Consider the following 26,458-nt stretch of genomic DNA (forward strand, 5'->3'; position numbering starts at 1 on the left):
GCTAGCTATTTAGACACCCGGCAAGTTTAGCACTCACCATAATCATATTTACTATTATAAAAGTTTGATTACCTTTTGTTGTCTTCGTCAGAATGCACTCCCAGGACTGCTACTTCAATAACAAATGTTGGTTTGGTCCAAAATAATCCATCGTTATATCCGAATAGCGGCGTTTTGTTCGTGCGTCCCAGACACTATCTGAAATGGTAAATCAGGGTCGCGCGCATGGCGCAATTCGTGACAAAAAAAATCTAAATATTCCATTACCGTACTTCGAGGCATGTCAACCGCTGTTTAAAATCAATTTTTATGCCATTTTTCTCGTAAAAAAGCGATAATATTCCGACCGGGAATGTCCATTTAGCTAAACTGAGGAAAGTAAACAAAGCTTTCGGTCGACGCGGGCACGCGCCTGAGTCTCACAGTACTGTAACCAGCCACTACCCAAACGCGCTACTTTGTTTCAGCCAGAGCCTGCAAAGCCACGATTCAGCTTTTTGCCGCCTTCTGAGACCCTATGGCAGCCGTAGGAAGTGTCACGGGACAGCTAAGATCCTCACTCTTCAATAAACAGAGACAAGAAGAACGACACCTTGTCAGACAGGCCACTTCCTGCCTGAAACCTTGTCAGGTTTTTGCCTGCCAAATGAGTTCTGTTATACTCACAGACACCATTCAAACAGTTTTAGAAACTTTAGGGTGTTTTCTATCCATATGTAATAAGTATATGCATATTCTAGTTACTGGGTAGGAGTGGTAACCAGATTAAATCGGGTACGTTTTTTTATCCAGCCGTGTCAATACTGCCTCCTATCCTAAACAGGTTAAAGTAATGATGTAATGTGCTTATTTGAGCTGTTCTTGCCATAATATGAACTTGGTCTTTTACCAAATAGGGCTATCGTCTGTATACCCCCCTACCTTGTCACAACACAACTGATTGGCTCAAACAAATTCCACAAATTAACCTTTAACAAGGCACATTCCAGGTGGCTACCTCATGGGAGAATGCCAAAAGTGTGCAAAGCTGTCATCAAGGCAAACGTTGGCTATTTTGATATGTTTAACACTTTTATGGTTACTACATGATTCCATGTGTTATTTCATTGTTTTGATGAATAAAGAAAAACCCTGGAATGCGTAGGTGTGTCCAAACTTTTGACTGGTACTGTATATATAAAGTAAGAGAAGCCCTAGAGAGATCGAGAGAAAGACAGAGATATGTCGGTGCGATGTTCCCGACACAGACATAAATAAAAGTTAGAAAATTGCAACAAACCTGATTAGCGAGTTTCACACAGTCCATTCGCACAGTCCCTCTTAAGGATCCGCCCCTTTTTTAAAAGATTTTCGCCTAAAATGACATACCCAAATCGAACTGCCTGTAGCTCAGGCCCTGAAGCAAGGATATGCATTTTCTTGGTACCATTTGAAAGGAAACACTTTGAAGTGTGTGGAAATGTGAAAGGAATGTAGGAGAATATAACACATTAGATCTTGTGAAAGATAATACAAAGAAAAAACCAACTGTTTTTTTTTTGTACCATTATCTTTGAAATGCAAGAGAAAGGCCATAATGTATTATTCCAGCCCAGGAGCAATTTAGATAGCAGTGTATGTGCAAAGTTTTAGTCTGATCCAATGAACCATTGCATTTCTGTTCAGAATTTTGTATCAAGACTGCCCAAATGTGCCTTATTTGTTTATTAATAACTTTTCATGTTCAAAACTGTGCCCTCTCCTCAAACAATAGCATGGTATTCTTTCACTGTAATAGCTACTGTAAATTGGACAGTGCAGTTAGATTAACGCCGCGACAACATTCTTCTCATCTTTGTTCACTACAATTTTAAAACTTGTCCCCGAGAACATTCTCATTGTCTGAGAATTGTTTTACTTCAATGGAAAAGGCCTCCATCTTCACAATCAACAGTAGCCTAGGCTAGGGCTCCTTTCACTGGCTCTCTACTCGGCAGCAGGCGCACATGAGGTGAGCAGCCGGAATACATAACAAGCTTGCGCAGTTGTCATTACCTCACACACATTAAATTAACCTGTTAGGGCTAGGGGGCAGTATTGACACGGCCGGATAAAAAACGTACCCGATTTAATCTGGTTACTACTCCTGCCCAGTAACTAGAATATGCATATAATTATTGGCTTTGGATAGAAAACACCCTAAAGTTTCTAAAACTGTTTGAATGGTGTCTGTGAGTATAACAGAACTCAAATGGCAGGCCAAAACCTGAGAAGATTCCATGCAGGAAGTGGCCTGTCTGACAAGTTGTGTTTCATCTTGACTCTTTTTATTGAAGACTGAGGATCTTTGCAATAACGTGACACTTCCTAGGGCTCCCATAGGCTCTCAGAGCCCGGGAAAAAGCTGAACGATATCGAGGCAGCCTCTGGCTGAAACACATTATCTATAATTCTTAAAATAATTGTTATGTTTTTTGTGAACGTTTATCGTGAGTAATTTAGTAAATTCACCGGCAGTGTTCGGTGGGAATGCTAGTCACATGCTAGTCACATGCTAATGTAAAAAGCTGGTTTTTGATATAAATATGAACTTGATTGAACAAAACATGCATGTATTGTATAACATAATGTCCTAGGGTTGTCATCTGATGAAGATCATCAAAGGTTAGTGCTGTATTTAGCTGTGGTTTGGGTTTATGTGACATTATATGCTTGCTTGAAAAATGGGTGTCTGATTATTTCTGTCTGGGTACTCTGCTGACATAATCTAATGTTTTGCTTTCGTTGTAAAGCCTTTTTGAAATCGGACAGTGTGGTTAGATTAACGAGAGTCTTGTCTTTAAAATGGTGTAAAATAGTCATATGTTTGAAAAATTGAAGTTTTTGCATTTTTGAGGTTTTTGAATAACGCGCCACGGGATTCCACTGGCTGTTACGTAGGTGGGACGATTTGGTGCCACCTACCCTAGAGAGGTTAACAGAGGACGGGTCCAATCGATAATACATTTTTAGTTACACCTACCCGACCCAGATCCGAGACAAAAGTCAGAATTTAGGACCCACCTGGGTCCCGGGTCGGATCTCTGAATTTCAGGTCTGTTGGACTCGTGTGTGTGTGTGTGTGTGTGTGTGAGCTCGCCCATGCATGTGTGTGTGTTTGGGTTTGTTTTACGCTGCCGACAGAACACGAGTAGCATAAAGGCGACAAGTCCAGTCATGGGAGAAACTAAACAAGCAAGAAAGAGGAGGATTTGGTTAAGAAACAAGAAATCTGCCCAGACTGGCAATAGCAGGGAAATTAATCACCCGTTCCCATGGTACTATACCCCCACAACACTCGTAATACAACAAACAGAACAATGAAAACCAACATTCCTTAAGTTTGTACAGTGCAAATAACACTGTGGTTGTCATGGTCAGGTATTGAAATGAACGAAGTAGGGAAAGGGGGATACCTAGTCAGTTGTACAACTGAATACCTTCAACTGAAATGTGTCTTCTGCATTTAACCCAACTCCTCTGAATCAGAGAGGTGTGGGGGGCTGCCTTAATCGACATCCACGTCTTCGGCGCCCGGGGAACAGTGGGTTAACTGCCTTGCTCATGGGGCAGAACGACAGATTTTTACATTGTCAGCTCGGGGATTCGATCCAGCAACCTTTCGGTTACTGGCCCAACGCTCTAACCACAAAGTACTACATGATATGTCGCTCGTTAACAATAATCATCCTCTTTAGAACGGGTTCCTATTGAGAAAAGTTGGGATTTGTCCTAAATACACCAATGACAACAGCCATGCTGCTCTAAAGAACATCTTTATCTATTTACATTTCTGAGACCAAATGCTTGTCAGTGCCAGCATGCCTGGTAGAAACAAGGCTAGTTGATAGGTAGTGTAACAAAATGCTACATTGTTTTCTGCAATCCTGGCGAAGTCAGAACAGAGGCAGATCCTCTTTAAGAGGGGGCTGAACAAAACTATACGTACAGTGGGGTCCAAAATTTGTGTGATTCATTTTGGACTCCACTGTACGTACGTATGTACGTACACACACACACACACACACACACACACACACACACACACACACACACACACACACACACACACACACACACACACACACACACACACACACACACACAATCAGACAGCCAGACAGCCAGACAGCCAGACCCTGGATGTCTCCCAACCTGCTAGGAGGTTGGCCAGTCACAATGCAGTATTTCACATCTGATAAAACCGGGGTTAGGGAAGCCTGGAAAGCGGGAATCAAAGACGGGCAGGAAATAAAGAAACCGGTGTCTTTTGTAACAAAAATGTATGAGGCTATTCTAAAGCTTCAACACAAGGCACATACCTTCCAGCTAACATATGCTTTCCTGGAAACCGGTTGGAAAAGAGTCTAAAAGTCGTCGCTAAGAAACTCTCTCATGTTCAGAGAAGCATAATCTGTAATATACGTTTCAGCTAGATAAGGTAGATGTTGTCAGCCTGCTATTGTAATTCAATGGGCCCGAGGCCATGGAAGTTTGTGGGAAAATAACACCCAGCAATTTACTGCCATAATATATACCTTTGGTGGTGAATTTGATCCACACTATGAAATAAGCATTATAATGCTCCTTAAGATTGGCTTTTATACAGAGTGTAAGGAAAATCACAGTCATGTTTCACTCTGTTCGAACAGTTCACATGTAATAGAATTATGATTAACTCAGACACACACACGACTCATAAAATCTTCATGATATAATCATGATCATTATGATTCAAATGTATGTAATTCTGTTCTTGAGCTGTTCTTGTCTATTGATGTTCTGTATTATGTCGTGTTTTGTGTGAACCCCAGGAAGAGTAGCTGCTTTTGCAACAGCTAATGGGGATCCTAATAAAATACCAAATACCAAAAATGAATATGGTACTTAAATGTAGTCACACTTTATTTCGATAGTCCATAATAAATTATCTATAGGTGGCCAAAATATCAACAGACTATCAACCAGGTTATCTGAGTAGGTGAACATGACAGGTACGCAGACTTCTCCATTGGGGTGTCCATTATATTTGTCTTCAACATATGTTTACAGTTTCTATGTACAGCAACAAACAAGCCAGATGAGACAAGAGAGATAAACAAGGTGTAGCAGTGTCTTACCTTGTTGTAGTAGTGCAGCTGGACAGAGTGCCACTGACCGTCACTGACCCCACCTGGAACAAAGGGATGGACCACGGTCTTCGACTCTCCTGGAGGAGAGAGAGAAAGTGATGGGGAGAGAGGGAAAGAGGGAGAGAGGAAAGAGAGGAAAGACAAGAGAGATGAAAATACATTGTGGTTCATTCAATACCATATTGTCTGCTGGATGTACATAACCTTGCAGGCTCTTCTTTAATAGGATGATAAATGTCTCCTATGATAGTAGTGCCATCGTACGACGCTACTAACAAACAATACATGATTTACAACATGCATTTAAAAAATAAAAAAAACATTTTTACAGCCTCTAAGTACGTCAAAGTTCAAATCAACGGAAGGAAACGTACTTCTCTCCTCCATTCATTCATTAAGCTAAAACATGAAACTCCAACACGGGGAAATAGAAACGCAGCCAGACTCATAAAGCCAGCCAGCTCACACAGTCGTCATAAATCACACTCACTGTAAGAACACCAGGGTTTTCCAACCATATCGATGGTTCTCATTCACAACGTCTACAGAGCAACAATCACACCAGATTTACCCAGGGCTTTTACTGACTGTTTACCAAGGGCAGGAGCACCTCTGGAAGGATTTACCCACTGACTCAGTCAACAGTAACGCAACACCATAGCTGTGTTACACAGAGCCATTAGTCATGGTGTTTAGCAGTCTTAAATCAGGAAAAAACGCAATGACTTCTGCAGTACAATGTTGCCTTTTCTCGTTGGCTGTGTGGTATAAACTCCAGGGCTCCCTAGGCATTGGCAGTGAGACACACTCAGCGTAGTGGATTCAACAAGAGCTGTGTTTGTTTGCGTGCATATTGGTGTTTGAGCCAGAGGAAGCAGTGGCCCAGTCTTTGCTCCTCTCTTTATGAGCGTGTGTGAGCGGGGCTGAGCAGGGCTAAGGTGTAAGTAGGTCTTTATGGCTTGTTAAGTGTCTATACTGTCATGAATCAGTCAGCCCAGGCTCTGTTATGGGGGGAAGCAGCTGCTCTCTGACCACAGTAAAACACTCATTCCTTTCACACAGCCAAAGCCAATGCATCTCTAGGTTTACCAGCACAGCAGCATAGCCAGACAATTGAGAGGACACATTCTAACGAAATCCTGTAACTGTTTGTTTCACACTGGTCAAGGAGTTCAGCTGATAAGAGTATTTGCCAAGCGGTTTGTGAAAGCCACATTAATGAAATCCTTACAGCGGAGTTGATTGATCAAGCTATCAGCTTGAAAGTCATTTTCCAGCTCTTTGTGTGAACATGATTATTTGTACTGTGGACACACACACTGCCGCCCTCTCACCTGCAGAGAAGGTGAGTTGGATCTGTTCCTCGATAATCTCCAAGGCGATAAAGTCATGCTTCTCGTTAAATCTCCCATTGTACAGCAGCAGGGCATTCCTCTCTCTGGTGGCAAACCTGGGGACAAGATGGACACTGGGTCAAACTTTTATTGTAAAACCCACATTTGGTGGTGAAATTGCACCCATTCAAATCCTACATCTGAAATATAGTTAGCCAAATAATTCTTTTGTGAACAATTATTCATTACGTTTTTACAGTATGTGGTATAGTTAGACTGTCACAGAGTCTGTGTACCGAACCCAAACTGCCAGATAAGATACACTATATAAACAAAAGTATGTGGATACCCCTTCAAATTAGTGGATTTGGCTATTTCAGCCACATCCGTTGCCGACAGGTGTATAAAATCGAGCACACAGCCATGTCATCTCCATAGACAAACATTGGCAGCAGAATGGCCTTACTGAAGAGCTCAGTGACTTTCATCGTGGCACCGTCATAGGATGCCACCTTTCCAACAAGTCAGTTTGTCAAATTTCTGCCCTGTTAGATCTGCCCCAGTCAACTGTAAGTGCTGTTATTGTGAAGTGGAAACATCTAGGAGCAACAAAGGCTCAGCTGCGAAGTGATAGGCCATACAAGCTCACAGAACGGGACTGCAGAGTGCTGAAGCATGTGGCGCGTAAAAATTGCTTGTCCTTGGTTGCAACACTCACTACCGAGTTCCAAGCTGCCTCTGGAAGTAACGTCAGTACAAGAACCGTTCGCCGGGAGCTTCATGAAATGGGTTTCCATGGCTGAGGAGCCAAGCATGCCAAGCGTCGGCTGGAGTGGTGTAAAGCTTGCCGCCATTGGACTCTAGAGCACTGAATACACGTTCTCTGGAGTGATGCATCACGCTTCACCATCTGGCAGTCCGACAGATAGTGCCAACTGTAAGGTTTGGTGGAGGAGGAATAATGGTCTGGGGCTGTTTTTCATGGTTCTGGCTAGGCCCCTTAGTTCCAGTGAAGGGAAAACTTAACGCTACAGCATACAATGACATTCTAAATGATTATGTGCTTCCAACTTTGTGGCAACAGTTTGTGGAAGGCACTTTCCTGTTTCAGTATGACAATGCCCCGTGCACAAAGCGAGATCCATACAGAAATGGTTTGTCGAGATCAGTGTTGGACGAACTTGACTGGCCAGCACAAAGCCCTGACCTCAAACCTATCAATGAATTGGAACGCTGACTGCGAACCAGGCCTAATCGCCCAACATCAGTGAACGACCTCACTAATGCTCTTGTGGCTGAATGGAAGCAAGTCCCCGCAGCAATGTTCCAACATTTAGTGGAAAGCCTTCCCAGAAGACTGGAGGCTGTTATAGCATCTAATGGGGGGACCAACTCCATATTAATGCCCATGATTTTGGAATGAGATGTTCCAAAATCATGGGCATAAAGGTGTCATGTAGTATATATGAGAGGTAGGATTTGGGGTTGGAGAAGTGTGTAAGGAAGGGGTGAGAAATTCCTAAGGAAGAAAAGAGGAAGAGAGACTTGAAGGACAATAAGGATGTGGTCGTAAGACCAGTGGTCTAGAGACAGGAAGGAGGAAGTAGATGCCCTGCCCTGGTGGCCCATCTATCCCCTGCCATAGTGTGTGTGTTTATGTAAGTGTGTGTGTGTGTTTGTCTGCCTGTGTGTATGCTTTGAGGGGCACAGAGGGCACAAGAGTCAGACACCAGATGCCAGCAGGGCAGTGGGAGGTGCGGAGGGGGGCAGGAAGACACAGCCGATTAAAGAAAACAGTGATAAGAGTACCTCATCACAGGGCGCTTCCTGTTTTCACCCTGTTCTACCACTTCTCACCGACACACACTCTGCTTTTCACATCAACCCACTTTTATGATCCTCACCCCACCTAGAAATTCTAATTGGACTAGCAACAGATCTGATACAATATTTACACTATTGTGCAAGTGCACTAGTTTTGATCAGAGCCACATAGGGCTGCCACATAGAATGTAGTTTACTATAGTTTATGGTCCAGGAATATGGAGTCATTTGAGAGGCGAAGAACTTGACCTGCAATCCCATTTCTGTGTTCCTGCCTTGGCTAATATGGTTATGAAAGGTGTTATAGCTCATTTTCCTATACGGCAGTTTCAACAGATTCGAGCGTGAACACACACACACACCCCTCTCATGTGTTTTATGTAAGCGGTTTTTGTGTGAGTTCCGACACAATAAAGATGTCTCTGCATGCCCCACTGAACTGGTACACTGAACTGAGTGAAGTGTGTTTGTTTGTGCAACCCTCCCTGCACCCAAATTACAGTTTACTACACACACACAAACATGTACAGTACGCATGTCGCTCTGTTAACACATCTAGTCTGTGTAGCCGTGTGTGTGTGAGGTGAAGATCGACAGGAGATAAGAGAAGAGAGGGTAAATGGGGAGAAAAGTACAATTGATTCAGATAGAGGAAGAGGGGGTAGACATAGATGGGGAGCTGAGACAGAGAGGGAGAGAGAGAGAGAGAGAGAGAGAGAGAGAGAGAGAGAGAGTAGATGGTTTCCAAGTACTCACATGAATGAGACAGTAAAGTGGAACCTCTGTCGTAGTCCTCTGAAGGTGATGAACGACCGACCAGGGAAGGACCTGGTGGTCATCTCACAGTAAGGCTTCTCGTACTCTCCCGGGGGACACTGGCACATGAACCCCCCCACCAGCAGGTCCACACATTTCCCCCCATTCTTACAGACCCCCGGGACACACCGCCCTGACCGGGCGTTCACCTCACAGTGCTCACCTAGGGAGAGAAGGGAGGAGGGAGATAGTAAGGTTTAAGAGTGATATACAGCCGGTCAGACACACACAAAGTCATATTGATAGACTGCATTCCCATTTCCCATTTCTGAGAGACAGAAGACACTGAACAGACGTCACTGTTTCCATATTGCTCTGCTGAACGGTTCTCATGGAGAATCTAATAATAATGTTTTATTGTCACATACACTGGATAGGTGCAGTGAAATGTGTTGATTTACAGGGTCAGCCATACTAATGCGGCGCCCAAGGAGCAAATTAGGGTTATGGACACTAACTACTGGTCTGGACATCACCACCACAGATACACAGCCAGTTTCCCACTGGCAGACTGTTTGTCTATGAGACCACAGGAAACTGGCTGACTGGCTCAAGTTTGCATGCCAAAGTGGGCCAGCCAAAGCAGATTCCTGATTCCTCCACTGACAGACTCCCATGGCTCTGACTGGTACTCCATCTTGGAGTCCATCAGTTTCCTTATCTAAGACAGCCACCAACCATCAGCGTCAACTCCAGCTCCAGTGTTGTGCCAACCATCATCCTGACAAAATCTGTCCGACGGGGGGAGGGGTGGGGACAGCCAGCTATGCGTGGGATGGAAAGGGGGCACAGGATGCCAGAACATCAGATCTCAGACCCTGTCTGGACCCTGGTAATGACTCTTCTCTCTGCGGTATAATCCCTTTTTCCGAGGAGAATTAGGAGGATCTGTTTCCCTGTAATGTGAAAATAACGTGGAAACCCAAGGCAGACACAGTACGCCCCGCTGTCATCGGCCACATAATGGCTCCTGACTAGCTGAGGTTGAACTGTGACCTTCAAAGACTAGGCCCCCCCATTGGAGGAGCGGAGAGGTGGAGGATGGTATGATCAGGTAATTACAGCTGATAAGGAAGTGAAGGAGGGAAAGAGGGGAAAGGAGTGGTGGGGCTGTTATTATTTTCTACCGGGCCCCATTGTAGGGACAGAGAGACGGAGAGATGTGGTATCACTATCAGATGAAAGCTCCCGTTCAGTTGACCTGCAAACGCCATAATCAAAACGTCATGAGTGCAACTGATAGCTCCGACCCTCGACTATCACTCAAAGAGACAAAGACTGAGTGATATGAGTAGGGAGTAGGGCATACTATAGAGTGTACCTGGGGCAGCCAGCTAGACAGCATTCCAACCTCATCTCAAACATAAATCACATTGAGACAGACCACATGCTTTCCCATTTAGTAAAGGGGTCATTTGTAGTTGATGGATCATCAGTGGGTTGGCGCATCCTGCTGCTGGCAAACACCAGAGTTGATCTGCAGCCAAAATGATTGCCATGAAATGCGTGCGTCACCCAAATGGGAAGCTACACTCTGATGGTGAATGGGGTGACTTACCAGACAGCACCTACATATAATTTAAAGCGCTTAGAGACCTAGTAAAGTGTTAGCCTGGTCCCAGATCTGTTTGTGCTACTTTGCCAACTACTATGGCCATTTTCACACCATTGGCAAGAACGCACAACAGCCCAAAGAACAGGCTAGCAAAGCATAATACAGTATAGAGTGGAGCCACTCACCAGTGAAGTCTTCCTGACACTCGCAGGTATAGCCTCCCTCTCGGCTGCGACACTTCCCGTTGTTCCTGCAGGGTCCTGAGTAGCAGAGGTCTATCTCCGTCTCGCAGTAGTCCCCGGTAAAGCCTGCAGGACAACGGCAGCGCAGACCGTTGATGGGGTGGATGGGCCGGAACAGCACCGTGTCGGAGGAGATGAAGGGCGGGGAGCTGTCAAACTTCAGCACAGACACACACTTCATATAGTTCTCACACGGCTCCCTCAGGCAGATGTTGTCGTCGAAGGGAAGCACCTGGAATGGATACAATTAATCAGGAAATTGCACAAATCCAGAAAATGAAATGCTGGTTTTCATTCCTTCCTTCGAATCAGTGGCTGACTTAGATCGGGAAAACCTTAGTCGTGTTCATTAGGGCACACCGTAGCTAAACTTTTCAAAACAACAACAAACATTTATTATTCAACAAGTTCAGATAGTACCTTCCAGTTTCTGATCATTTTCTTCAATTTCGTGCCAACTGTACATGACCCAGTTCTATAGGAGTGCCTATGGGGTAGGTAGGGTCGATTTGGGATTCATTCAAATAACCTGTTGTGATGATATTAGTCGGAGCAGGGTGCGGTTCAGGTAGATCTGCTCCTGCAGCTCCTCGGAGGGGAAGTACCTCCCTGGGGGACCCCCTGGCTGCAGCGCCGAGAAGGTCACGTTGAGGATGGCGCCCCGCACGTCTGTGTCGTTCTGGATATTGAACACAAAGACGGCCTGGCGGCTGGTGGAGAGTAGAGAATAGCGAGTAGAGAGTCTTGTGATCACACGGAGCAGAAGTACTGTAGCAGCAACAGAATGCTACATGGACTCCCATGTAGGGTTACAACATTTCAATATCTTTCCCCAAAATTCCCAGGTTAGACAGAAATCTCGGTTGGAGGATTATTATTCCGTCCTGATACCGAGAATCTTTCAACCAGGTTTTCTGGAACCCTCAGTAGGAGCAGACAAATTACCTGGTGGAGAGCACGGCTGCCACACCTTCCAGGAAGAGGGACAGCAGAGGGGACAGGAAGCGCTCCTGAGACATGTTCTCCAGGCGCACCGTGATGCTGTTGGTCAACATGTCGTCTGTGATTATGGTGACACGCAGGGTGCACAGGGCTGTGACCTGATGGATACCGTCTGGGGAGGGAGGGAGGGGGGGGAGACAGAGGGAGGGTTAAATGGATGAACTACAGAGCAGAGGGAGGGGGGGGGGGGCAGGACCCAGTGGATTTAAGTGGATTTATTGCAGAGCAGAAGTAGAGTCAACCACATGAAGACTGGTGTTGAACTTTGTTGAGCAGTAAAAACATTTTTTTTACCTTTATTTAACTAGGCAAGTCAGGGCTAGGGGGCAGTATTGACACAGCCGGATAAAAAACGTACCCGATTTAATCTGGTTACTACTCCTGCCCAGTAACTACAATATGCATATAATTATTGGCTTTGGATAGAAAACACCCTAAAGTTTCTAAAACTGTTTGAATGGTGTCTGTGAGTATAACAGAACTCATATGGCAGGCCAAAACCTGAGAAGATTTCAAGCAGGAAGTGGCCTGTCTGAGAAGTAGTGTTTCATCTTGGCTCTTTTTATTGAAGACTCAGGATCTGTGCAATAACGTGACACTTCCTACGGCTTCCATAGGCTCTCAGAGCCCGGGAAAAAGCTGAACGATATCGAGGCAGGCTCTGGCTGAAACACTTTATCGCTTTTGGCAAGTGGCCACTCAGAGTACTATGGGCTTAGGCGCGTGCCCGCGTCGACCGAATGCTTTCTTTTCCTTTGTCTGTTTACCTAAACGCAGATTCCCGGTCGGAATATTATCGCTTTTTTATGAGAAAAATTGCATAAAAATAGATTTTAAACAGCGGTTGACATGCTTCGAGTACGGTAATGGAATATTTAGAATTTTTTTGTCACGAATTGCGCCATGCTCGCCACCCTTATTTACCCTTTAGGATAGTGTCTTGAACGCACGAACAAAACGCCGCTATTTGGATATAACGATGGATTATTTTGGACCAAACCAACATTTGTTATTGAAGTAGAAGTTCTGGGAGTGCATTCTGACGAAGACAACAAAGGTAATAACTTTTTTCTTATAGTAAATCTGACTTTGATGAGTGCTACACTTGCTGGGTGTCTAAATAGCTAGCCCTGTGATGCCGGGCTATCTACTGAGAATATTGCAAAATGTGCTTTCACCGAAAAGCTATTTTAAAATCGGACATATCGAGTGCATAGAGGAGTTCTGTATCTATAATTCTTAAAATAATTGTTATGCTTTTTGTGAACGTTTATCGTGAGTAATTTAGTAAATTCACCGGCAGTGTTCGGTGGGAATGCTAGTCACATGCTAGTCACATGCTAATGTAAAAAGCTGGTTTTTGATATAAATATGAACTTGATTGAACAAAACATGCATGTATTGTATAACATAATGTCCTAGGGTTGTCATCTGATGAAGATCATCAAAGGTTAGTGCTACATTTAGCTGTGGTTTGGGTTTATGTGACATTATATGCTAGCTTGAAAAATAGGTGTCTGATTATTTCTGGCTGGGTACTCTGCTGACATAATCTAATGTTTTGCTTTCGTTGTAAAGCCTTTTTGAAATCGGACAGTGTGGTTAGATTAACGAGAGTCTTATCTTTAAAATGGTGTAAAATAGTCATATTTTTGAAAAATTGAAGTAATAGCATTTCTAAGGTATTTGAATAACGCGCCACAGGATTCAACTGGCTGTTGAGTAGGTGGGACGCAAGCGTCAGGGGAAGAACGACAGATTTTTACATTGTCAGCTCAGGGATTCAATCTAGCAACCTTTTGGTTATTGGCCCAACGCTCTAACCACTAGGCTACCTGCCGCCCCACTAGGCTACCTGCCGCCGTTGAATAGTTAATGAATGAGAACATTTTGTAATAACTGGCCCGATCAGACATTAAATCAAGTAGACAGAGTCACTGGTTGGATTTTTACATTTTTACCCCTCTTTTCCACAAACACACTTTAATTACGTACAGTAAATATCTCAATCCTAACGGATCCTTCTCAGAGGAGATCTAGGCTGCATCCAAAATGGCACCCTACTCCCTATGTAGTGTACTCCTTTAGACCAAGGCCCATGTGGCCACGGACAGAAGTACTGTCCAAGAGTGTGAACACCAAATGAGAGACGTGTGCTGCTCACAGCGATTTCCTGACAAATATTATGCTACAGTGAGACATGGGAAGGACTGGCTTATATTGTCCTGAGTCTCTGCCAGCGTTCTCTGGAATTAAGTAGGAGTCAGTAGGTCTCGTTGTGATTCCACCTGATTCAAAGCCACTCCCAAGTAATTAAACAAATCTGATGTCATTTCAACTTGTGGAACAACTGAAAACTGCTAAGTCTTACTAACCCAAATATCATATACACCGAGTGTACATAACATTATGAACACCTGCTCTTTCCATGACATAGACTGACCAGGTGAATCCAGGTGAAATCTATGATCCCTTACTGATGTCACTTGTTAAATCCAGTTCAATCAGTGTAGATTAAGGGAGAGGGACAGGTTAAAGAATATGTTTTTGAATCTTGAGACATTGAGACATGGATTGTGTATGTGTGCCATTCAGAGGGTGAATGGGCAAGACAAAAGATTAAGTGCCTTTGAACGGGGTTTATGGTAGTAGGTGCCAGGCGCACCAGTTTGTGTCAAGAACTGCAATGCTGCTGGGTTTTTCATGCTCAATAGTTTCCTGTGTGTGTGTATCAAGAATGGTCCACCACCCAAAGGACATCCAGCCAACTTGACACAACAATCAACATGGACCAGCATCCCTGTGGAACGCTTTCGACAACTTGTAGAGTCCATGCCCTGACGAACTGAGGCTGTTCTGAGGGCAAAGAGGGAAGTTGTTCCAAATGTTTGGTATACTCTGTGTAGAGCCTATAGGCATGGGCCCGTTCTATATAATGCCGGATAATAGGGAGAGAGCTGGCAACTCAAAACTGTTAACTCTAACTGATCCATACAAAGTCTATAGGGCTAGACTATATGTTCAACACCAAGCATACAGAGAGAGCCTATAGGGCTGTGATGTAGGAGGAGAGTGGCCAACAGGTGGCTGCAGCAGTTGAAATACTTTTGAAACGTCTCTGAGTGGGAGATCAGGTTGCAGGAGTCTTGTTGAGTCAATGTGTATGCGTGTGTGAGAGAGACGGCTGAGGGGCAGGTGCCTTGTCAGTCACTCTCCCCCAAATTAGGTCATTTCTCAGGACCCCTACACCCCTCTCTACCCCTGTCTTCCCCCTTCCTATATCCCCTCTCTGCTCCCTCCCCCGTCAGTGCCTCTGTTCAGACTGCCTCACACTGTTTATCAGACTGGGTGTTGATACCGTTGTCTCCTCACAGCCTCCTCCTTCTCTCCCTCTTCTCTAAAGTGTTGCCCAGTGTGCCATCATTATCAGACAAAGAAGAGCAAGACGAGCCATGTTTTCCACTCTGTTACACCCACAGTCACCACATATACTTCGAGAGAAGTGCACACAAAAGCACCCCCTCCCCATGCCGTCATACACACACACACACCCAAACCCACACTCCCAAACTCTCTCACTCACACACACACACACACACACACACACACACACACACACACACACACACACACACACACACACACACACACACACACACACACACACACACACACACACACACACACACACACACACGTTCCCTTAATTCGATGTAGAGAGAGTGTGCTCTACTAACACAGAGAGTAACTGTTACATTAGCCATCCATTACAGAGTAGCCTACCCAGTTGTCCGCTCCCCACCTGTCCCCTCTGCCTGTCTGTCTGCACAACACACTGTTAGTGCACATGGTGGTCTCTAAGCTAGATCAGTCAGCTGATTGATTGAAACACAAAAACATATGCGAGCAGGGATGGTCGGACAAAACACACACACACGCACACACACACACACACACACACACACACACACACACACACACACACACACACACACACACACACACACACACACACACACACCACAGAAAGTCACAATACAGGAGGCAGGTGTAAGAGGTTCCAGTCACCTGTTGAGTGTTGTCATTAAGCCGCGATGAAGAAAGTCCTGACACTAGCTGTTGGCACTCAGCTTAAGACAACAGTACTACTCTAAACCCGTTGCTGTTGAGAGTACAACTCAAGCCGTCTTGTTTGTGGGCTAAATGATGTGCTTGACAAATGTTTCATCACCGATTCTCAGTGTACTCTAGGCAATCTAAGCTATTTACTCACTGAGTAAACTAACTGGGAAAAAGCCTACTGTATAGGCCATGAAGCACATGCACACAGTCCTGACTCTCTAAGTAAGTTACTACATAGATCCACTGAACCCTCATACTCTTTCACACACAATATGCTGGGGGAATGAGGTTTGACAACAGGCTATTATTATTATTATTTGTTTATTTATTTATTTATTTGTATTTAAAAATGTAACCTTTATTTAACTAGGCATGTCAGTTAAGAACAAATTCTTATTTACAATGACGGCCTACACCAGCCAAACCTGGACGACGCTGGGCATATTGTGCGCCGCCCTACGAGACTCCCAATCACGGCCGGTTGTGATACAGCCTGGGTTCGAACCAGGGTGTCTGTAGTGACACCTCAAGCACTGAGATGCAGTGCCTTAGACCGCGGGAGAACAAGGTTAAATACAGGAAGAGTTTTACAGGAGTGCCGTGGCATCCCAAGAGAGAGAGAGATGCTATTTACATCCCTGCAGCTGTTCTATTCGGGATCAATGAGAGGGCAACACACACACACACACACACACACACACACACACACACACACACACACACACACACACACACACACACACACACACACACACACACACACACACACACACACACACACACACACACACACACACACACACAGGGTGTCCCTGGGCAGATCACAGCCAGTCATCTCAGGATGTGTCACATTCAGACACCATGGAAAGAAGAGTTCTCTGAGGGTAAACAGGACTACATGGGAGTGACATGGGAGAAGACAGGACCCATCCCATAGTGATATAAAACACCACACACTACATCACAAAGATGCCGCTTACAAGTATATCTGAGTGTGTCACAATGAAATACCATGACGAAGGTCTATAAAGTCTGAAACATTGGTGAAATAAGATCCATGACATTTGTTGGAAGCATCACGATCGCCCGTGTGCTACAGTTTTCTTGAATATTCCGTGTGTTACAATTACGATATGCCGAGCATTAACTAGTAATAACCATTAAGATATGAGACTGATATACTAGCGCTAAAGTAAATAAACTAATACATTATCCAAACAGTAAAACTCATTATCGTCACAGCGTATCACTCATTGTTTTATTAGTCATCTCGGCTGCTACTGCCAAGCTGTAGCAGCGGATGAATCATAGATGTGATGATTGCATATGTGTTTATTGGATTACTAAAATGCAATAAACCTGCAATCTGTTTTCCGTAGAAATCCTAACCATAAGTGGGAGAAACTCAAAACTCACCATAGATCAGTGTCTAGGAGCATCTTGTTTACGAGGCAGGAGGTGCTAAGGCTGTTAACAAAGTGTGGGAGACACCAGCCAGTCCCTGTAGTTTATAAGCCAACTTAACTATGATGGAGCTGGACACTGGGACATTCCACCAAGGTCCCCAGCTGTCACAGTGAGTGACAACACCCTTGTCTATAGCACTAACTGCCCCACCCACCCATTCTGGAGATCGATGACACTGCTGTCACTATCTGTCTGTGGTCTGTGACTGACAGTCCCAGAGTGTGGTCATCATGGTGTGGGGTAAATTGTTTTTCAACTCACAATTTAGGAAGCATGTTAAAATGTTAGTAATGAATTGAAACATTCTCATAGAAACAACAGGTGATTTTCAATTCAATTGACTGAATGAAAAATGAAGGGGAGCACAACCCTGGTGGCCACCTACTTCATCTAACGACGACAGCAGTGTTTTCACAGATAACGGAAGAAGCAAGAGAGGGTGGTAAAAACGAACGACAGACGTCTCATCTGTACGACAGTCGACAGGTTCCCCTCGCAAACCTGTCAACCTCACCTGTGTGAAACAGAGGGGGGATTCAAACCTCCCCCTACAGCAGGAAGAGAGTGGTATGTTCCACTCCTAAATCACTATGACAGCGGAAAGAAGGAAAGGACAACCCCTGCATTCCACACAAAGACCAATCCTTCCCTGCATTGGTTTGTTTGCAGTGGAAATGTGATTATTTAAATCATTTTGACATTTACCACAGTCAAATAGGATGGTAATACGAGGAAAAGTGTTGAATCCTTGAAGAAAGCCAACAATTATTACAACAGGCATACTAGACATACATACTTTTTTTATTTTACTGGCAACCATGTTTTATTGTGCAATAACATTTTAAAAGGTACAGCGACCAATGAAAACCAGTAAAAACTGAGCCCTATTTAGGAGGTGCTGAGAAAACGCCACAAAGCGACCAACTGACCCCTTTCTCTCTCCGAACATTCAAATATTTGAATCACAACAATGATTCCAAACCGACTGAACCTCGACCAATCGGTGTCTAGAGTGATATCAGCTCCCCCTTCCCTGTGACACACCTAACCGCCACTGGCCTATCAGGTACAGAGCAAACAAACAGGTTATTTGACTGTAGAGTCAATCCCACACTTTCACTAACAGTTTGGCTTTCTCAACAACCTGCTCGAGAAAGTGTAATTAACCTCTATTTCTCTCTCTCTCTCTCTCGCCACACACACACACACACACACACACACACACACACACACACACACACACACACACACACACACACACACACACACACACACACACACACACACACACACACACACACACACACACACACACACACACACACACACACACACACAGCAAAACTTTTCCCTATAAGAACTTGGTAACTAACTGGGTCCAGTGGAAGGGTTTCTCTCACAGTGTGAGCAGACAGACTGGGATGTAAGGATCACATATCAGCGGCCTACAGACATCCTGCTGTCTGTGTGATAATAAGAGGAACAGGGGAATTCACCTCCTCTACCACAATGACCATTATATCCTACAGACTGACAGAACGGAAAGACAATCATAATAGAATCAATCTATCTATCTATTACTCAGGAATTCAATATGCATGACAATAGATGATTGGTTAGGGAAAGTAATAGATTAAATGAGGAAGTGAAGGAAAAGTTCTTCCTAGTTGCCAAGTGGATGTTTGTTATGCGAGCGTGGGGAGGAGAGGAAAGGAGAGCAGGAAACAATGAAACTGTAGCTGACAGAGATAATCACTGCCGATGATTGGGGATGACTGGGGCCTCCCTGAGACAGACAGCTGTGCATCTGTCTCTCCCTACACACAACTGGCACACACATCAATTACGTCTCAACACACAAACCCACACAACTGCCATAGGCATCATTCAAGGGAGGACAGGAGATACTGACACCACGGCAAATCATTGTAATAACATTATTAGTGGCCTCCCGAGTGGCGCAGCGGTCTAAGGCACTGCTTCTGCTAGAGGCGCCACTACAGATCCTGATTCGATTCCAGGCTGTATCACAACCGGCCGTGATTGGGAGTCCCATAGGGCGGCGCACAATTGGCCCAGCGTCGTTCAGGTTTGGCCGGGTTAGGCCGTCATTGTAAATAAGAATTTGTTCTTAACTGACGTGCCAAGTTAAATAAAGGTTCAATTGAAATAAAATCAACTATCACTAATATAACTTGAACATCTCTGTTGACATACAACTGGGATGTGACTTTACCGTGATAGCATGATAGTGTTTAAATATGGGCCGCGTGTCAGGGACAGGGAGTAGGAACTTTGGCCGTGAGTCTGACCAGTGGCCCTTTAAATGAAACCGTGTTCCAGGATCAATGGTTAACCCTACAGGAATGTGCAGAGTGACTGGGTTCACTGTGAAACCCTGGCAGGTTTATAGGCCTCAGACCTGAAGTTAGACAACTAGAAAAAGCTGGAGCTCATCTATCAGTTCACTCTTTAAAGTTTTTTGGAACTACGGCAGCATCCCAAATGGCACCCATGTCCATATATATTGCACTACAAAGGGAATAGGGTGCCATTTGGGACGCTGGCTATATGTTTCCCACCCACACTGCCGCTCTCACTCATATTCCCCTTCACCGGGAATTAATTGTGCAAAGTCAGCAGAGCGTTGTCAACTGTAATTCCTCCACCTGGCAGTCCATTCAAGTCCATTCATCTTCAAATAATATTTTTGCAGGAATCTCCTTGCGAATGATTTTGCCGAAGATAGTCTGCTGCATATTTTCGCTCATCCCTTCCTCCTTTCCTCTTGTTCTCTTCCTCTCACCATATCTCCCTCCCTCTCTTCACCCATCCCTATCGCTCACTATCTTTATCGGTCTCTGTCTGTCTGTATCTGTGTCTCATCCCTGTCTGTCCAGCAGGCCCGGTGGACTCTACACCCAGAACCCTTTATCTAACAGGATTAGTGTTTATGTACGTCTGGCTGCAGCTTTGATCTGCTCTGGCCTGGAGACAGACACACGGACTGCATCTCAAATGGCAACCTGTACCCTTTATAGTGCAATACTTTTGACCAGGGCCCATAGGGATCTAATCAAAGGTAGTGCACTATAAGGGAATAGGGTGCCACTTGGAACAAAGCCATGGACATACCTGAGAATAAACATGTCTGGGGAGATGAGAGGGGCTTTCACTGACTGCTTCCAGACACACTGACAGTAATAGAGTAGAGGAGAGGAATAGAGAGGAGAGGAGGAGAGCTTCTGGCCACTACTCCTCTTCTGAGGCTGCCAGGGGTAGTGTCCAAAAGTGCACCCTGCCATATTCTATGCCTATCTATAACTCTGCGGCCCTGGCTGTTTTGGAAGCACTGTTGATGATGTTACAGAGGTGTCATCCTATCCCACTAGACTAGCGAAATTCACTTCATGTCATAACTCAGACACACATACACAAAAACACACACAGCTGTCCCACTCAACACCCGCACTTGCTAGGGGGGTCCCCTTCCCCCTCATCTTCCTCCACCTCCTCCTCTCCAACGGTACAACCCCAAACTCAAGTGTGAGCTAACAGGGATTATTGCTCTCTCACTTAGCCAGTCAGTCACTCAGCCGTAGTTGCGAGGAGAGGATAGCAGAGCGGCAAGCAGGTAGGGACACAAAAGACTCCTTTCACCCCAGGATGAGAGGAGGGGGGCTAGCAGGGAATAACATCCCTTTGACAGCACTGGAACAGGTGGGATTACAACACAGGAACAGACATCTATTTATCCTTAAACAGGAATAGGGAATCATGAAATTCTTCCAGAGTGATCATGAAATGCAATCACGACACCCTATTCCAAATCAAATCCAAGAAAATGTTATTTGTCACATGCTTTGTAAACAACAGGTGTAGACTAACAGTGTAATGCTTACTTATGGGCCCTTCCCAAGAATGCAGAGGAGAAAGAAAATAGAGAAATAATAGAAAAGTAAAACACATAGCAATAAAAGTAATAATAAATAGACAATAAGAAACGATAACTTGGCTATATACACGGGGTACCAGTACTGAGTCGATGTGCAGGGGTACGAGGTAATTGAGATAGATATGTACATAACTACAGTGCCTTCAGAAAGTATTCACACCGGTTGACATTATCCACATTTTGCTGTGTTACAAAGTGGAATTAAAATAGAGTAAATTGTCATTTTTTGTCAACGATCTACACACAATAATCTGTAATGACAAAGTGGTAGAAAAATGCAAATATTTCAAAACATTTTATGGATAATAAAACACTAAAATACTTTGATTAGAGAAGTATTCAACGCCCTGAGTCAATACATGTTAGAATCACTGTTGGCAGTGATTACAGCTGTGAGTCTTTTTGGGTAAGTCTCTAAGAGTTTTGCAAACCTGGATTGTACAATATTTGCTCATTATTCTTAAAAAAATTATTCAAGCTCTGTCAAGTTGGTTGTTGATCATTGCTAGTGTCACACCCTGATCTATTTCACCTGTCCCTGAGATTGTCTCCACCCCCTCCAGGTGTCACTTATTTTCCCTGGTGTACACAGTTGAAGTCGGAGGTTTACATACACTTAGGTTGGAGTCATTAAAACTCGTTTTTCAACCACTCCAGAAAATTATTGTTAACAAACTATAGTTTTGGCAAGTCAGTTAGGACATCTACTTTGTACAAGACACAAGTCATTTTACCAACAATTGTTTACAGACAGATTATTTCACTTATAATTCACAGTATCACAATTCCAGTGGGTCAGAAGTTTACATACACTAAGTTGACTGTGCCTTTAAACAGCTTGGAAAATTCCTGAAAATTATGTCATGGCTTTAGAAGCTTCTGATAGGCTAATTGACATCATTTGAGTCAATTGGAGGTGTACCTGTGGATGTATTTCAAGGCCTACCTTCAAACTCAGTGCCTCTTTGCTTGACATCATGGGAAAGTCAAAAGAAATCCACCAAAATTGTAGACCTCCACATGTCTGGTTCATCCTTGGGAGCAATTTCCAAACGCCTGAAGGTACCACATTCATCTGTACAAACAATAGTACTCAAGTATAAACACCATGGGACCATGCAGCCGTCATACCGCTCTGGAAGGAGACGCGTTCTGTCTCCTAGAGATGAACATACTTTGGTGCGAAAAATACAAATCAATCCCAGAACAACAGCAAAGGACCTTGTGAAGCTGCTGGAGGAAACAGGTACAAAAGTATCTATATCCACAGTAAAATGAGTCCTATATCGACATAACCTGAAAGGCCGCTCAGCAAGGAAGAAGCCACTGCTCCAAAACCGCCATAAAAAAGCCAGACTACAGTTTGCAACTGCATATGGGGACAAAGATCGTACTTTTTGGAGAAATGTCCTCTGGTCTGATGAAACAAAAATATAACTGTTTGGCCATTATGACCATTGTTATGTTCGGAGGAAAAAGAGGGAGGCTTGCAAGCCGAAGAACACCATCCCAACTGTGAAGCACGGGGGTGGCAGGATTATGTTGTGGGGGTGCTTAGCTGCAGGAGGGACTGGTGCACTTCACGAAATAGATGGCATCATGAGGGAGGACAATTATGTGGATATATTGAAGCAACATTTCAAGACATCAGTCAGGAAGTTAAAGCGTGGTCGTAAATGGGTCTTCCAAATGGACAATGACCCCAAGCATACTTCCAAAGTTGTGGCAAAATGGCTTAAGGACAACAAAGTCAAGGTATTGGAGTGGCAAAGCCCTGACCTCAATCTTATAGAAAATATGTGGGCAGAACTGAAAAAGCGTGTGCGAGCAAGGAGACCTACAAACCTGACTCAGTTACACCAGCTCTGTCAGGAGGAATGGGACAAAATTCACCCAACTTATTGTGGGAAGCTTGTGGAAGGCTACCCGAAACGTTTGAGCCAAGTTAAACAATTTAAAGGCATTGCTACCAAATACTATTTGAGTGTATGTAAACTTCTGACCCACTAGGAATGTGATGAAAGAAATAAAAGCTGAAATAAATCATTATCTCTACTATTATTCTGACATTTCACATTCTTAAAATAAAGTGGTGATCCTAACTGACCTAAGACAGGGAATTTTTACTAGGATTAAATGTCAGGAATAGTGAAAAACTGAGTTTAAATGTATTTGGCTATGGTGTATGTAAACTTCCGACTTCAACTGTATATCCCTGTGTTTCCTGTCAGCATGTTTTCCCGTACTCCTGCTTCTATTCTCTTTTTGCTTGTCCTCCCGGTTTTGACCCTTGCCTGTTTTCTGGACTCCGTACCCACCTGCCTAACTATTCTGCCTGCCCTGACCTCGAGCCTGCCTGCCACTCTGTACCTCCTGGACTCTGAACTGGTTTTGACCTTTTGCCTGCCCACGACCATTCTCTTGCCTACCCTTTTGGATTGTTTAATAAATATCAAAAGACTCAAATCATCTGCCTCCCGTGTCTGCATCTGGGCCTCGCCTTGTGCCCTTATAGCTAGACAGCCATTTTAAAGTCTTGCCATAGATATTCAAAGTGATTTAAGTCAAAACTGTAACTAGGCCGCTTAGGAACATTCAATGTCGTTTTGGTAAGCAACTCCAGTGTATATTTGGCCTCATGTTTTAGGTTATTGCCTTGCTGAAAGGTTAATTTATTTCCTAGTGTCTGTTGGAAAGCAGACAAAAACAGATTTCCCTCTAGGATTTTGCCTATTACGTTTACTTTTATACTAAAATTCTTCCTAGTCTTTGCCAATGACAAGCATACCCATAACATGATGCAGCCACCACCATGCTTGAAAATATGAAGAGTGGTACTCAGTGATGTGTTGTGTCGGATTTGCACCAAACAAAATGCTCTGTATTCAATGCAGTATTACTTTAGTGCCTTATTGCAAAAAGGTTACATGTTTTGGAATACTTTTCTTCTGTACAGGCTTCCTTATTTCACTCTGTCACGCAGCTTTAGTATTGTGGAGTAACTACAATGTTGTTGATCCATCCTAATTTTTGTCCTATCACAGCCATTAAACTGTAACTGTTTTAAATTCCTCATTGGCCTCATGGTGAAATTCTTCCTTTCCGTCAACTGAGTTAGGAAGGATGCCTGTATCTTTGTAGTGACTGGGTGTATTGATACACCATCCAAAGTGTAATTGATAACTTATCCCCCCCCCATCTTCTTTGCGAGTTCGTCTGAAGGATGAGACCAAAGTGCAGCGTGGTAAGCGTACATCTTTCTTTTAATAGATGAACACCGACAAAACAAAGAAAATATAAAAACGAACGTAAAGTTCTGCAGGCTTCACAGTAGCTATACAAAAACAAGATCCCCCAGAAACCCAGTGGGAAAAGGCTACCTAAATATGAGCCCCAATCAGAGCCAACGGATGACAGCTGCCTCTGATTGGGAACCATATCAGGCCAACATAGAAATAAAAAAACATATATACATAATCTAGAATGCCCACCCAAATCACACCCTGACCTAACCAAATAGAGAAATAAAAAGGCTCTCTACGGTCAGGGCGTCATTGGAAAATCAACCTGTTTTTTGTGGTAGAATATGTGCTTGAAATTCACTACTCAACTGAGGGACCTTACAGATAACTGTATGTGTGGGGTACAGAGATGGAGCAGTCAATCAAAAATCATATTAACCCTTTCACACGTACCATCACACAGGGTGTGATCGTTCTACAGTGGTCACTGAAGCGTACGATCACACCCGTGTGATTAGAACACTCATTTAGAACACTCATTTAGAACGGCCAGTTTCGAACGACGCAACAATCAGCATTTGAGCTGGCCACATTTTTTTCAGAAACTATTTACACAAACACAGTCCTTACAAAGTTATGTCCAGAATGTGAGCAGTTTATTTTTGGATGCAATGTTCAGATATTCACAGAAGTATCTATAGCACAACACAATCATCCAAACCGTAAAAATGTAGGCTACATTAGTCCTAGCGCTAACTGAGGAAAGATTGACCTAACACAAGCAGTCATATTTTCTAACTCTCGGCTGACATAAACTACAATATGAATTAGCTAATAGCAATTACTATGTATAATTAATCACATCACGGGTGAGCTCACCATTGATCGAAATAATTAGGTAAAACACTTTCTAGAAATTGAAAGTAATCCGTCGATTAGTTTCAGCGTGCAGCCATGCATTTTTTCCTCACAGAAACCGAAGATAATAAGAGAAGACAAGATGAGTTTGGTCTGTTTGTTTGCATGTTGAAGGGGTGTGTCATCTACCGTCACATCCCACCATTCATTTCCGGAAGTCCTCAAGAAATGAGTTAACTCTTACTCACCTCATTTTGTTATAACATCTTTGGTCAAACAGACGATTACGTGAAACCCAGAATGCATTGTATGTCAACAAACATGGCTCCATACACATAGCTGGAATTAGCTTAGCTCATCATAATCAGTACAACCTTCAAAACATTATTTTACACACATACTATGCACCCATTACAATTTATGCAAAAATCGGAACGCATGATTTATAACGGGTAATTGAAAAACGTGAAAAAAATACTAAATATATCAATAATACCACACAAAACATTTTATGATAGTGATTTATTGATATAAATGGCGCGTGCAGGCAGTCAATCACGGTAACCTCTCACTCCCACTCTGAGCCATTCAGTGTTTTTGTTTATGTAACAATCACATTCTGGAATGGAGAGAAGGTTCGAACATCACGTGCATAAAAAAACTCACACTGGGGTGACCGTTAGAGATATTTGGAACTCACGCGTGAAAGGGTTAACCACTATTACTGAACACAGAGTGAATCCATGCAACTTATTATTTTCATTTTTTTATTTAACCTTTAACTATTGAACAAATTCTTATTTTCAATGATGGCCTAGGAACAGTGGGTTAACTGCCTTGTTCAGGGGCAGAACGACAGATTTTGACTTGTTTTATGTGACTTGTTAAGCT

General features: G+C 43.7%; 1 protein-coding gene across 6 annotated transcripts in view; it reads right to left on the reverse strand.

Annotated features, from left to right (window-relative positions):
* The window catches only part of LOC106609112 (cadherin EGF LAG seven-pass G-type receptor 1), a 133,064-nt gene that overhangs the window by 59,505 nt on the left and 47,101 nt on the right, over positions 1 to 26,458 (reverse strand). For all 6 annotated transcript variants that reach the window (XM_082977605.1, XM_082977603.1, XM_082977606.1 and 3 more), the window contains exons 2-7: positions 11,867 to 12,035; positions 11,451 to 11,631; positions 10,865 to 11,153; positions 9,065 to 9,287; positions 6,485 to 6,600; positions 5,139 to 5,227 (exon numbers count right to left, since the gene is read on the reverse strand). In XM_082977605.1, the coding sequence (XP_082833731.1) occupies positions 5,139 to 5,227; positions 6,485 to 6,600; positions 9,065 to 9,287; positions 10,865 to 11,153; positions 11,451 to 11,631; positions 11,867 to 12,035 (1,067 nt within the window). The remainder of the gene's footprint in view (positions 1 to 5,138; positions 5,228 to 6,484; positions 6,601 to 9,064; positions 9,288 to 10,864; positions 11,154 to 11,450; positions 11,632 to 11,866; positions 12,036 to 26,458) is intronic.

This window comes from Salmo salar, chromosome 07 (genome assembly GCF_965601325.2).
Source record: "Salmo salar chromosome 07, fSalSal1, whole genome shotgun sequence".
Lineage (NCBI taxonomy): Eukaryota > Metazoa > Chordata > Actinopteri > Salmoniformes > Salmonidae > Salmo > Salmo salar.